Below are 13,834 nucleotides of genomic sequence, written 5' to 3' on the forward strand. Positions count from 1 at the left end.
AACCAGGGACAACAGTTGTACAGGAATGTATAATATACTGATAAGTATGTGGAATAATGCAACATAAAATACTGCAATGTGTATGGTTGGTTCGAAGATAACTATGCAAATGGTAATAAAATATGTTTTTTTTTAAAAACATGTAGCAAGAGTTTGAAGCCTGAATCAGAAAGCATCAGATCTAGGGGTGGAGACATGATGGCAAGTCATCTAAAGCTAGGGCAGATGTTCTTCCACTGTAATGTTGTTTAGCTTGCCTTACAGCTTTATCGCCAGTCACGCAGACACCCTTTGAGATATTTATTTTAAGGATTAGCTAGCGTTTCAATAGGATATTTAACTAGCCATTTCGTGGAATCCTTAATTTGCATACAATGTTATAAAATTAGCTATATTTATGTGGGTGATTTACCTTCATTGTATGGGGTACTCAAATGCAACTCAAGGTTTACGGGTCCTGGTTAGCTGAGTTAACTAGGTTTTTTGTTTTACTTTCAGAATTCTGTAGTCATTTTAGTCATATTTGTACCCCTTCCCTGCTGTATTATTGCTCACCGGAAGAGACTTAGGTTTATATCGCTAACAGTTTGGTTTGTAAAGGTTGGCACAGGTTGAAAAAGGCAGTAAGCAAACAATTCTGTACTACTTAGCAGTGAAGCAAAGATCAATTTCTCAATGGACTTTAAACCCTCTTTGGGCTGCAAAAGTAGTATTTCCTCACCTACAATTGGGAAAACCTTCTTGGACGGGGTTACAATACCCCCACATGGGGTGAGACTCCCCAGGTAGCGAGGCCATCGTCTCCCATCCATCCCCAAGTTCACTTCCCCCAGGCTGTGAGTCTCACTGTGTGTATTTATGAAGTCTCACCAGGTTCAGCTTTTCCTTTACTTCCCGGATTTCAGGCTTTACTCGGCTCAGCAGGGTCAATATCTTCTCGTTGGAGCTAATGGGCCCACAAGGAGGACCTAGGAATTGGAGAAAATTTACTTTAATCAGTGTTGCTTTCAAGATAACCTCTGAGGGAGAAACATGGAACCCCAACACTGATGCAAGCTCATAAAACCAAACACTGAGCATAATAGAGAGCCAAACCACAAAATCCCAACACAGGTTTCAGAATCCTTACAGGGCATTGAAAAGACCTCTAAACCCCGACACGAAGCACATACCCCTGATACAGAGCATTGTACGGACCTTCTACCAGAACGAGAATGGTAAGACACCGGTACTGCACAGAATATGACCCCCAGAACCGAAAGCACTGAATAGATCACTGAACCCCATGATTACTCCCGGTTCAACCCCATGGACCCTTACAAAACATCACAGTAAGACACTGTCGTATACAGGGATTGGTACATGCCTTTAATCCGGACACTTCACGACCTCTATGCACAATCCTGAGCTCTGTACACACCCTTATTCCCATAACACTACTCACAGACCTCTATGCTCCATCATTAAAGGGACACACTCACCCCTTTCACCTTTTTTTAAAATACTATTATTTTATAATATTTTATAAACAGCACATATTTATTAAAAAAATAATACGAATTATGCTTCCTGTCAAAAGCTGTCTTTGAATGGTGTTTTGTAGAATTGTACCAAGCATTTGACCTGCTTTAATTACATTTTAAAAAGTAAATAACATGTTCATTATCTCTGGGTGACGTTTAGTTTCTGGGCATCTGAGCATGTTCTCTTTCCTTGGGCCTTTGCTGGTTGTCTAGGGAATCTGTGTATCTGCACGGATTCTGATGGTGCTCACAGTGTTTGGGTATCTGTTTAGGTGTCAAATCTTTCTTTTTTTGTTAGTGTTTGTTTTTGTTGTTGTCTGACAATCTGATATTGTTAGTTGTCTCTGGCTCTCTTGGCAAGTGACACTGATGAGTCTTAAGGTCACCGGTCATAAAATGTATATGCTAGTCCCTGTCCACCACTCTTTAACTAGCAGTGTCACCTTCTTAACTCTAAATGGATATTCTCCTGTTAATCCACCCTTCTAGATATATACTGTAACATTGAAAAAATCATTTTAATAGAATTCAATAAACATCCTGTCCCTTATACCATCCTAATTCCACCAACATCCTGTCACCTATGCCACTCCACTGTGGGATGAGTCTGTTCCACTGCCCCGTATTTTCATGTCGTTTATCTAGTCCTAATGAGACCCACTATCCATATACCAGTAACCTTGGGCAGTTATTGTGGTGCACCGCCTTAATACGTGATTTAGTTATTTTTAGGTCTCGCCTAAGTAACGCGCATGCGCTGCTTAAGAGACCTTTAGCCGCAGTGCAGCTCTTTTTCAAAGCTCTTTTTCAAAGCATACGCCTTGCGGGAGTGCGCAGTGGCGCGCCACAAGCACAAGTATGTACTTTGAAAAAGAGCAGACTGCTCTCCCCAGCGAACGTGCACCACTCGCAGGTGCACCCCTCTGCCTCTCTCTCCCGCTGCAGCCTGCACATTTTTACATCACTTTTAGCGCGTACTCCCTGGTTTTTTTGGGGTTCGTTTGAATCATTCCCTCGGTGGTTGGCTTTTACCTTTTAGCACAATTTGTATAATAATTTGAATTAACAGCCTTATTAATTCTATATTGGTCGCACTCTTTCTTTTTTTTTTTACATATTTAATCTCAAACAGGACAAGGCAAAATTGGGTGTGACTTTTTCCTCGTCACTTCTTAACTCTATTGCCTCCCCACTCTCTTTTTGTTTCTCTCCTTCTCTCTCTCCTCTCTATAATTCTCCCTGCCTTGCCCTCTTCTTCTCTTTTCTGTACCTCGACCTCCATTTCTCTGGTCCCGTCTCTCTCCCTGCCACTCTCCGTAACGTATCTCTCCCTCCTCCTGCCTCACTCTTTCCCTTTTCACTGCTCTCCCCCTCTACTCTCTCTGTCCACCTCCACAGGTGCTCCTTCTTTTCCTCTCTCACTACCTGTTTACCGCCTCTCACTTTGTCAGTCTTGTCCTGCCATACTCTCGGCCTCTCCCGGACTCTTTTCTCTGCTTCTCTAGATTGTCCCCGATCTACCCTCTGCCTCGTTATCTCTTTCCCCACCACCACACGCCCTTCAGTCTCTTTAAATCCAATGTTGTCTTTCCTCCAGTCTCCCCTTTGAATTTAATGACCCATAAAATGCCCCTTTCTGCCTTTCCCATTCTCCCCCTCCTTGTCGTCCAATCTAACTCTGCCCCCTCGTCTCTGTTTCTCCCTTCCCCGCCCTCTTCACTGTTTCTCTCCGAGCCTCTCCCCGCCTCTCTCTGTCCAGGCTCTCACCCTTGCACCGTCTTCTTCTTTCCCTCTCCTCCTCTCGCTCCCTCGCGGTGTTTTAATGACCCGTAAAATGGCCTTTTTCATATGATCTTTTGGTGGTGATGCGCAACGTGGAAGTCCGTTTCCGCCTTTCTCTCTTCCTCCATCGTTCTGTGATGATGATGAGGAGCCCTGCGCCCCCACCCAAGCCAAAGGCCTCATTACTGGAGCATGAAAGCGGGGCTGGACCGAGCCATCCTTCTCCCGGCTTGCACCACACCTGCCCCCACCCCCCACCCACCCTCACTTGTGTCGCCCCCACAGGGCAATTTGCTTTAAACCAAAATTATCAATCCATACAGCCGGCGCCTCTGGGGCTATCCTCAGGCCAAAGATTTGTCGAACGGAAGAGACCTATATTACTTACATATGTATTCATTCATTCGTTCATTTGTTTATCTATTGATGTACAAAACCATACATGTCGCGCTGCGCTCACTAGATTTCCCACCGCACACGTCAATAGGGGATATCTTAGCAACGGCAGGCTCTGCTTGGACCTCTGACACAAATTAATTTAATTATTATTACTAAATGTGCTGATTCTGTGCAATACACTTATCTCCTTCAACAAATTAACTTTCAAAATGTTGTCCAGTGCCATCTGGATAAAAATGCTTCTGTAGCGCCAAAAGTCACTTAATGTTCCTCTTAAAGTGCTTTCAGATGCACTATTCCTCTACTACAATGTAATCCACGGAAAGCCTTTGAAGCAGCATCCAGATGGCAGCAATACAACTGTGTACCCAATATCTTTTCTTCACTAACGAGTGTCCGGTCAATTGGCTATTAGGTGCAAGGTCCAATTTAATAAAACAAATCCCCCTTGCAGGGCACACTTTACTAACAGAATAAAACAAGCATTGGCATAGCCAATAGGTCTCGCCCATGGGACCTTATAAGTGTTTAGCCATGCAACAGTTGATGTTGGTGCACCAAGGATATTGGGCTGCATAACTAAATACTTATAAGCTCCCAAAGGCGAGCACTATTGGCTATGCCAATGCTTGTTTTCACTTGATTATCTTCACTTAAGTTATGTTACTATGATTTGTATTGCACCTTCTCATCCCCAAATGGATATCCTGATTCAGTCGGTCAGGTCAAATGAACAAGTTACTTACCTTTGATAACGCTTTTTCTGGTAGATACAGTATCTGCCTGTGGATTCCTCACTTTGTGAATATCCCCTGCGCAGCAGCCAATCAGAAACTTTTGTAGCTCTCCACGTCGGCGAGGTCATGGACGACGTCACAGAGGGTACGACTCCGCTCGCGACCCCGCTGACGTCACTGGGTCCATAATAGGGCCTCGTCGGCGTGATGACGTCAGTTCCGCCCTTTTTTCCGTGCCCCCGAGGCACACGGAAGGACCGACATAAACAGTAATAGTATACATAGTACACAGTATTCAAAACAGCACACACAGTGTGAAATCAATGCAATATGTATGAACATATAAATGTACCCATTAAATTTTTTTCCCAAATATACACTTAGCAGGTATAGAACAGTGGACAACCGGGAGGCGCGTGGGTCAGTGAGGAATCCACAAGCAGATACTGTATCTACCAGAAAACGCGTTACTGAAGTTAAGTAACTTGTTCTTCTGATAGATACATCTGCCAGTGGATTCCTCACCTTGTGAATAGATTCCCACAGCAGTCCCCACTCCGGAGGAGGGTGTCCACTCTGCTATATCAAGAAATCTTGGAGGACAGAGCATGCAAAGAGGCCATCCCTCCTCACCTCTGATTCCAAGCAGTAATGCTTCGCGAAAGTGTGGAGGGAGGCCCAAGTTGCCGCTCTACAAATATCCTCTACAGGTGCACCCCTAGATAAAGCAGACGTTGATGACTTTGCTCAAGTGAGCCCTTATACCCTCTGGAGGTTCCTTACCAGCAAGGGCGTAGCAGATCTTTATACACAGGATTATCCATCTCGAGCAGTGATCAGTCTGCAAGCTCAATGGCAAAGTTCCGACACCGCGAGAATCTGGATGAGACATCACATCCGGATTCTCGCGGTGTCGGAACTTTGCCATTGAGCTTGCCGACTGATCACTGCTCGATTCGTGAGCAAGTTTGAAATGAGTGTGGAACAGAGCGTGTTGATTAATTCCAGTCCACGCCCCCATTTGGATTAATAATTCTCATCAACCAAGTGAAGTGACCTACAGCCATTAGCCTGAGGTCCCGACTCCACCAACTCTCTGAGGGATCGTCCTCAAATCGACTAGCGCCAATTCACCTTCACCCCCACCCCTGATTCTCGTAGTGCAACAGCACTTGACAGGCGCTTCAATAGCAAAACAGGCAACTTAACACAAAGTCCTGATGATGATCCCAGTTCACTAGGAGCCAGGGATCGAAACGCCGTCGACATTTTTAGCATTTCTGTAATTTTTGCCATTGTGATTATTCTACTACAGTAATTGTTTGTCCGAACTTGCTTAAAATTGATGTAAAATGCAAGGGACAGTTGGCTCCCACGTTCCTCTTGCCTGATATTTCTGGTCTTTTTCTTTTTCTATTTTTCTATCTCTCACTCTTGAACCTCTTTTGAGTGATTTCTGGATAGGTGCAGGCTTGTATATAGTGAATTTGACCCCCCTGGTGGTCTCGCTTATCCATGCATATATTTGAATAAAGCTTTTCAGGCCCGGCTGGGTACTGAAATTGTTTGATATAGTACTGATTTCAGTCTATTATTCATTTTATTGTTCATGCTGCTTATCCTAAGGACCGTTGTTTTCTCAAAAAATAGTTTGCCCATGGTCCCTAGGTACCTTTTTGGGTTCCCTTGTTACTACTAAAAAGACCGTTTAATCTCCAGGCATGAAGTTGTAAGGTCTGGAGGTGGGGGTGTAGAACCTGCCCCTCCATTTGAGAGAGGAGATCTGCCCTGAGAGGGAGACGGAGCGGCGGGCACGAGGAGAGGTGGAGAACATTTCTTGGCCAATCCGGGGCGACCAATATAACTTGGGCCCGGTCTTGGCGAACCTTCCTCAGAACCCGAGGAATCAAGGGTATGGAAGGAAACGCGTAAAGGAGTTGTGAACCCCAACTCAACTGAAACGTGTCCCCCAAAGCTCCCTGCGACGGATACTGGAGACTGCAGAATGAGGGGCAGTGAGCGTTCTTGTGAGTGGCGAACAGGTCCACCTGAGGAGTTCCCCACGTCCGGAAGACGTGTCGAACCACCTCTGGATGAAGCCTCCACTCGTGGTCGGCTGAGAACTGCAGACTGAGACTGTCTGCGCGAACGTTCAGAACTCCGGCCAGATGATTTGCCATCAGACAAATCTGGTGGTCCTGAACCAAGGACCAGAGACGCAGAGCTTCTCTGCAGAAAAGATGCAACCCCACTCCTCCCTGCTTGTTGACATACCACATCGCGGTCGTGTTGTCCGTCAGGACCTGAACCGACTGACCGCGAAGGGAGGAAGGCCTTGAGTGCTAAACGAATCGCCCTCAATTACAAAAGGTTGATGTGAAGCAACCTTTTCTCTGGAGACCAAAGACCCTTGATTTCCAGATCCCCCAGATGAGCACCCCACCCTAGAGTGGAGACATCCGTTATCACTGTGGCAACTGATGGAGGCAAATGAAAGGGCTTTCCTTGAGACAGATTGCCCTCCAAGCTCCACCAAGACAGATCTGCTGCAGTTTCTCTGGAGATCCTCACAGACTCCCTTAGATCTCCGTTGTGCTGATACCACTGCCTGCGGAGGCACCACTGTAGCGCTCTCATGTGCCAGCCACATGATTGACCAGCAGAATACAGGAAGCAAACAGACCGAGCAGGCGAAGGACCTTTAGGACTGGAACGACCGCTCCATTGTAAAACAAAGGAATCATTTCCTGAATGTCGAGAATCCTTTGAGGTGAAGGGAATGCTCGACAAACAGTAGTGTCCAGTACTGCCCCTATAAACAGGTTGCGCTGTGAGGGCACCAGGTGAGACTTGGGTACATTTATCGAAAAACCCAACCTGTACAACAACTGAGTTGTCTCCTGCAAATGATGGAGCACCTTCTCTGGAGACTCTGCTTTGATCAGCCAGTCGTCAAGATAGGGGAATACCGGAATCCCCGACCTCCTGAGATGAGCTGCCACCACTACCATCACCTTAGTGAAGACTCGAGGTGCAGTAGTAATTCCAAATTGAAGGACCGCAAACTGATAGTGTTGCGACCCCACCGTGAAACGGAGATACTTCCTGTGCGACTCCAGGATCGGGATATGAAAATACGCGTCCTGTAAGTCGAGCGACACCATCCAGTCTTCTTCCAGCAACGCCTGAAGAACCTGTGCAAGGGTTAGCATCTTGAACTTCTCTTGTTTCAGATAAATATTCAAGATCCTGAGACCCAGGATTGGACGAAGCCTGCCATCCTTCTTGGGAATTGGGAAATACCGGGAGTAGCATCCCTGACCCCTTTCCTGCTCTGGAACCACCTCTATCGCACCTTTCTTTAACAAGGTCAAAACCTCCTCCTGAAGGAGACGGAGATGTTCCTCTGTGCAAGCCCCTTGACAAGGAGGGTAAGTTGGAGGGAATTCCCTGAAGGGAAGAGCATACCCATTTGCCACAAGATTGAGAACCCATTGGTCTGTAGTGACCGATTCCCAATCCCGCAGAAAATGGGTAAGCCGACCCCCCACAGGACCAACATGATTGGGAATGGGGAATCTAGGGCTGCTTTGCTGCGGCGATAGGAGTAGAGGAAGAGGAAGAGGAGGAGGCAGGTTGACGACCCCGTGGACGGCCTCTGTTTCTTCCTCTATAAGATTTATATAGCGTATTTTGTTGCTGCTGCTGTTGCTGCTGACGAGGCTGCCCTTGCGAACGAAAGGATGACTTTCCGAATCCTCTGTACCTACGAAAGGATCCTCTGGGCTGGGACTGCAAGCCAAGTGATCTTGCCGTGGCCTTACTATCTTTAAATCTTTCAAGTGCGGCATCAGCCTTCTTACCAAACAGACCTGTACCATCAAATGGTAAGTCCAACAAATTAGCCTGTACATCTTGAGAAAAGTCTGAAGACTTCAACCAAGCCCCCCTTCTCGTTGCCACTGCAGAGCCCATAATTCTTGCCACTGAGTCAGCTGTATCCAGGCTACTTTGAATAACCTGGCGCCGGCAGCCTGTGTATCATTCAAAACCTCCTGAAAGTTCTTCCTGTCTTCATCAGACAGTTTTGGCAGCAACTGTTTAGAGGAATCCATCAAGGCATGGATATACCTTCCCATCAAACAAGTTGCATTTGATGACTTCAGTGCCATACTCACTGAAGAGAACACCTTCTTAGCAGACTGATCAATCTTGTTTGACTCCTTGTCAGCTGGAACCTGCAGGAAAGCTCCTGAAACAAGCCGCCTGAACCACAAGGCTCTCAGGTGATGGGTGAGCTGACAAAAATTCTGGATCCTCCGGTGCCACTCTATATCTCTGTGCCACAGTCCTAGAGACTGCAGGAGCAGACAAAGGCTTTTTCCAAACCTCCAACACCGGTTCCAGAATTGCCTCATTAAACGGTAACAAAGGCTCAGTTACATGAAACCGACTGGTGATCGTGCGCGGTAGAAATCCTTTTAACATAACAGAACACAGAAGATGGAGAATGCAACACTTCAGTCAATAGATTGGATTTAAATTCAGTAGTAGGCAGATTAATGTCCAATAATTCAGCAGATTTTCTCACAACTGTGTGATATAGGACTACCTCCTTTGAAGGAGCATCTGAATTAGGAGAAAAGCCCCACTCAGGGGAGACATCAAGACCACCTGCATCTCTTAATTCCGCAAAATAGTCCTCAGAATCAGGAAGTTCACCTTCCTCCAAGTCCTTCTGATAGCGTGCCTCTTTCACAACTCTCTGGGCCTCCCTCCTGGAGCGGATCCTCGGGACTGGAGTCGATGGATCCACAACCGACTCCATCGGATTCGGGACCAGCGTAGAACGCGGATCCGACGGCGCCACTAGCGCCGAACTAGGACGAACAGGCGGGGCTGGAGATTCTCGATACGGTGTCGGAGATTCTCGGTACGGCACCGGAAAATTCCAGGACGGCGTCGCTGGAAGCAAGGGCATAAATGGAGCCTGGGCATATGCCTGAGGGACACCCAAATTGAAGGCAAAAGGACCCATGGGGCCCACAGGCGCACCAGAGGGGTACATGGCCCTTGCAAAGACACCATACATAGCGTTCAGATAGTGTGATGGGTCTTGGCCTGGAGCCATGAAAGGGGGATAACTTCCTGGCGCCGGCTCTGAAGCCGGTGTAACTGGAGTCGGGCCCGTCGGCGCCGACAAAGGAACCTCTTCAGGCTGCCCCTGGTCTTCTTACTCTGGCTCGGCTTCACCCGGATCCGAAGAATGGACCGAATCCGATGGAGCCAGCGTCTGTGATCGAGAGACTTCGCCCTCAGGAGACACTTCCTTCTCTGGCGAGACCGGTTTTGACTGTGAAGGATCGACCTCACTAATGCTGATGGAGCAAGGATTCGCACGTAAAGCGACTTGCTCCGATTCAAGAACCTCGCCTAACTTGTAATCATATTAATCCAACCGTCCGTCATTTATGTAGCATTTTCCCCAACACGCGGGTGTCCCCGAGAGGCTTGCCTGTGTGTCTTTTCATCCTAACAATGCTTGCACTATGGAAATAGCTGCTTCGCAGAAATCCAGTCTGCGCATGCGTCGGTCATACCCATGTGATGTGACGCACTCGCATTTTGGAGGGATTGTATTGCTCATGCGCACTGATGCAAATATGGCCGCTTGTCTCTCACCACGCTCTCTGCTTGCCACCGCTGCTTCAGCCTATCTGTCTTTTGCACTAAACTTTAATGCTATAGATATTACAATGTAAGGGGTGCTGTGAAGTTTTTAATGGTGTACAGTGTAATCATTTTTTCGTGTGATTCTAATTTGTTTTCGCTTACTTTTCATGTACCGCGTCTCTGGGGGCTGGGGAAAACGGGAGCTGCGCCATACTTGAAGCTCTTCTGAACCCTGTCACGTGACATGGGAGAAACCCCACTGCGCAGAAGCTAAGACAAGCCAGCTGGCTCCTGAAGCCCGATGCGCCTGGGAACCCATCTCGAGGAGGCTGTATTCCACCTTGACCAAGAAACACTGTTGCTATATACTATGCACTTGTATTGTCTTCTATATTCCTATGCCTGGGAACGTGAACCCAAGGGGCGGGTATGCAAAATTGAATAATAATGATGGGAACGATGAATTCTAGGAGGTGACAATGACCAGATCACCTCTCCTGACCAATCATAACGTGGGAAACTGTCACTTGCAACATTTGTGGGTGGTCTAAGGGTCCCCAAACCGTATAACTGGCCTAGTGTAGCTTAGAGAATTTGTCCGACTTGTCCGAGTAGCAGACCTGTCACTGACCCTACGAACTCTATAGGTGATCAATCTAGAGTGCTGCGGAGCACTCTGTCCATACTTTCCACAAGCTCCTAGGGGTGGAAATAGTCCTAAGTGCTGGCGAAGCATTTTGCTGGGGAAATTCGAAAACCCAATCGGGGTTACTGGCGGATTACTTGCAGAGAGGGGTAACGCAGGCGTTGCATCCGAAGCTGTGGGTGTTGGTCGTACCTTGGTGAACCCAGTCCTGACCCAAACCTGAGGGGTATCCTGTCCTGACTGTCCGTGAGCTGTACCTGCTCGCATTCTGGTATTCCATTCCTTGAGGGTCCTTGTCCCCGTCTTTCCAAACTGACCCGTGGCCAGGGTTAGTCCTCATTCCTAATTAGGTAATTATTAATCTGTGGGTTTACGTCTTCCTATCTCTCTTTCTTCTCTTCTTAATAAAGCACTCTTGCCTGTGATATTGCCCTATCACCTTTTGAAAGCAACTTATATGCAATTGTTTATTAGAATTGTTCCACTTCTCTCCCTACCTGTAGGACATTATTAAATTGTCGTATTTTTATTAGTATGTTCCATTTTTCCCCCTTCTTTTAGCAGGATTGCAGTGAATTTAGTAAGAATAGCATAACTAGCCTAGTTTAAGTACACATTTTAGGTCCTGTTTATGTCCCTTGCCCTAGTTTAAACTTGCGGTGAATAGCTCTATTCCTCATACTCTTGCCCAGTAGTGTTCCCAAGGAGTCTAATGGTACTTGCCCTAATCCATAGTTACATTGTGGCATTAATTTTAACTATTGATGTGTTACTTTGTATTTGGCTTATTATCTTGGCATATTCATTCTGAAATTTCTTGATAAACCTTTAAAACTCATCAGGTGTCTGTGGTCATTTTACAGTATAAAGTGTGGATAAATGTACTTGGTTTATAAAAGTTTATTTCCTCTAGGAATCTTGTCACCTATTCCCTGCTAGCTCCTGATCCGTCAGGAGTAATGTGCCTGTGGTAAGTCAGGTACATGAACAGCAAGTGGTGTAAAAGTCACCCCCCGAATTACTCATAGTAGCGTGCTAAGGATTTCACCCGGTTCACACAGAAACATTGTCATTTGTATGCACGCCTGGGCCCAGTGCGTGGAGAATTGGTAAACTCAGTGACCCGGGTGACCTGCGCGCTCTATCAGTAATTTTCTGGTAGCAGAGATATGGTTAGGACTAGTTAAAATAGGTAGACGGGATAGTTAATAAACAAACCGTGAAAATAAAATGTGCTGCTGAAATTTCTATTGCATTGATTCAAATATTGCGCAAATGTTTTAAGGATTTATATGTATATGTATATGGTTTTTGCATTGCTGCTATAAGTGTTATATGTAATATTAACAAAGAATTGTTTGTAAGTGCTCAGTGTAGTCCGAATCCCCGGGGAAGTATATAGCTAACGGTGAGCAGAATCCGGTTAGCTGGAAAGGTCACTTGTCTCGAGTCATTAGTGCAGGGTTAGGAATACCTGGAAGCACTAATTAGGATCTTTTTGCATCTGTATAAATGATAGCTACGAGTCCTTTTGTATAAAACTTCCCTTGTGATATCACCTAGTAAGGGTCACATGCGGGAGGAGTAATAGGGTCTCCGAGGCTTGAATGGTAAGTAAAATAGTTCGCTGGTGAAATCCTGGCTCAGAATAGATCCCGGAAAGAAGTGGATGAGTCAGAAGAATAACAGGTTCTATATTGCTCGTGTGAGGGGTTAGGCAAAGAAGTCTATCCGGAGTGAATGAAAAGTAGACAGAAGTGGTTTACTTGTAGTGAGAGAAAATTTTTCTATCTGTTTAGAACACTCAGACACAGTGGCAGACGTTGTGTGTTGTTGACTAAAATTTGCACTCGCACTTTAGGAAAAGTTAAAAGTTTCCGTTACCTTGTGAAGGAGGGAGTCGGTCGGAAGACTGCTCTGACGTCACTCTGTGCCGCGCTGGTATTGGTCAAGACAGCGGGTGTGTAGTGAAGCTGAATTTGTAAGGGAGGGGTGAGTGCCGGAGCGTGAGACCTGGTCTCGCGAAAGGCCGCGCACCCATTGGACAAGGATTTTTGTATTCACAGTGTTGATTGGTTTCTACGAAATAAAAGTCGCGCTAGCATTGGAAGTACAAAGGTAAACAAAATTAATCCAGCCGAGTTAGAAGCAGGTCTGGAAAGGCATATGTGGTATCCTGAGTTTTTACCTAATCCACAAAACTCAGGCTTCTATAAGGAACAGATTTTACGAGGTAGACCGCACATGATGTATGGAATAAAAAGAAAGTTGTCATTTACTGATAAAGTAAAGAATTTTTTTAAAACGGACAAGCCCATTAGAACAAGGGAGGGTGTGATCATTCCTCCACCGAATACTCCTGCTTCCTTCATGTTGTTTGAAAAGGGGTATCATACCTGTGTATGGCTAGAGAATTGGGCAAAGTATACTGCAGATGACGGAGTTCTGGCATTCCCTATTGATGGTACATTTAATGGCAGAATCTTGTTTAACTTAAGGACCCGCATGAATGAATTACACCCCAGACCCAGATTAACCCAATACGAAGCCCTAGAAGAATGGGAAATTGAGGCTCTGGAAAGAGATAGACCCCGGATGGACAAGGGAGTAAGCAAATGGTATCCGAGGGTCCATAGAGAAACCAAAGAGCAGAAAATTAAACATTGGAGACAAAGCATGATGGTGGAGGGATTGTTTCCAATGATGGGGGTATTAGAACAAGGGAAAGGGAAATGTAAAGAAAAAACCCATCACTTAATGCCTGTAGGGGACTCAGAAGATGAGCACCTAGAAGATTTGTTGATGAAAAACCCACCTCCCTATGTAGCAGAGTCAGAGCCTTTAAGTTCACCAAACCCGTTTGCAAAATATCCAAGATGTCGGAGGGATAGCGAGACAGATGGAACGGGTACGGATAGTAAAACCAGTGAAGGGGATGGGTTTTGCAGACCTAGATCTACGGTCCCAAATTACCAGCCGTTTGGAGAAGAGCCACCTCGGTTGGTTACTCCGACTGCCCCAAGTATTTACCCTCCCTTGGTACCCCAAGTGTTGCATGACCATTCTGCAGAAAA

General features: G+C 46.1%; 1 protein-coding gene across 1 annotated transcript in view; it reads right to left on the reverse strand.

The window, feature by feature from the left end:
* Window positions 1–13,834, reverse strand: part of PSME1 (proteasome activator subunit 1) — a 185,505-nt gene that overhangs the window by 70,846 nt on the left and 100,825 nt on the right. The window contains exon 6 of the mRNA XM_086923750.1: window positions 871–968. Coding sequence (XP_086779876.1) covers window positions 871–968 — 98 coding nt within the window. The remainder of the gene's footprint in view (window positions 1–870; window positions 969–13,834) is intronic.

The sequence above is a fragment of the Lissotriton vulgaris genome, chromosome 5, assembly GCF_964263255.1.
Source record: "Lissotriton vulgaris chromosome 5, aLisVul1.2, whole genome shotgun sequence".
Lineage (NCBI taxonomy): Eukaryota > Metazoa > Chordata > Amphibia > Caudata > Salamandridae > Lissotriton > Lissotriton vulgaris.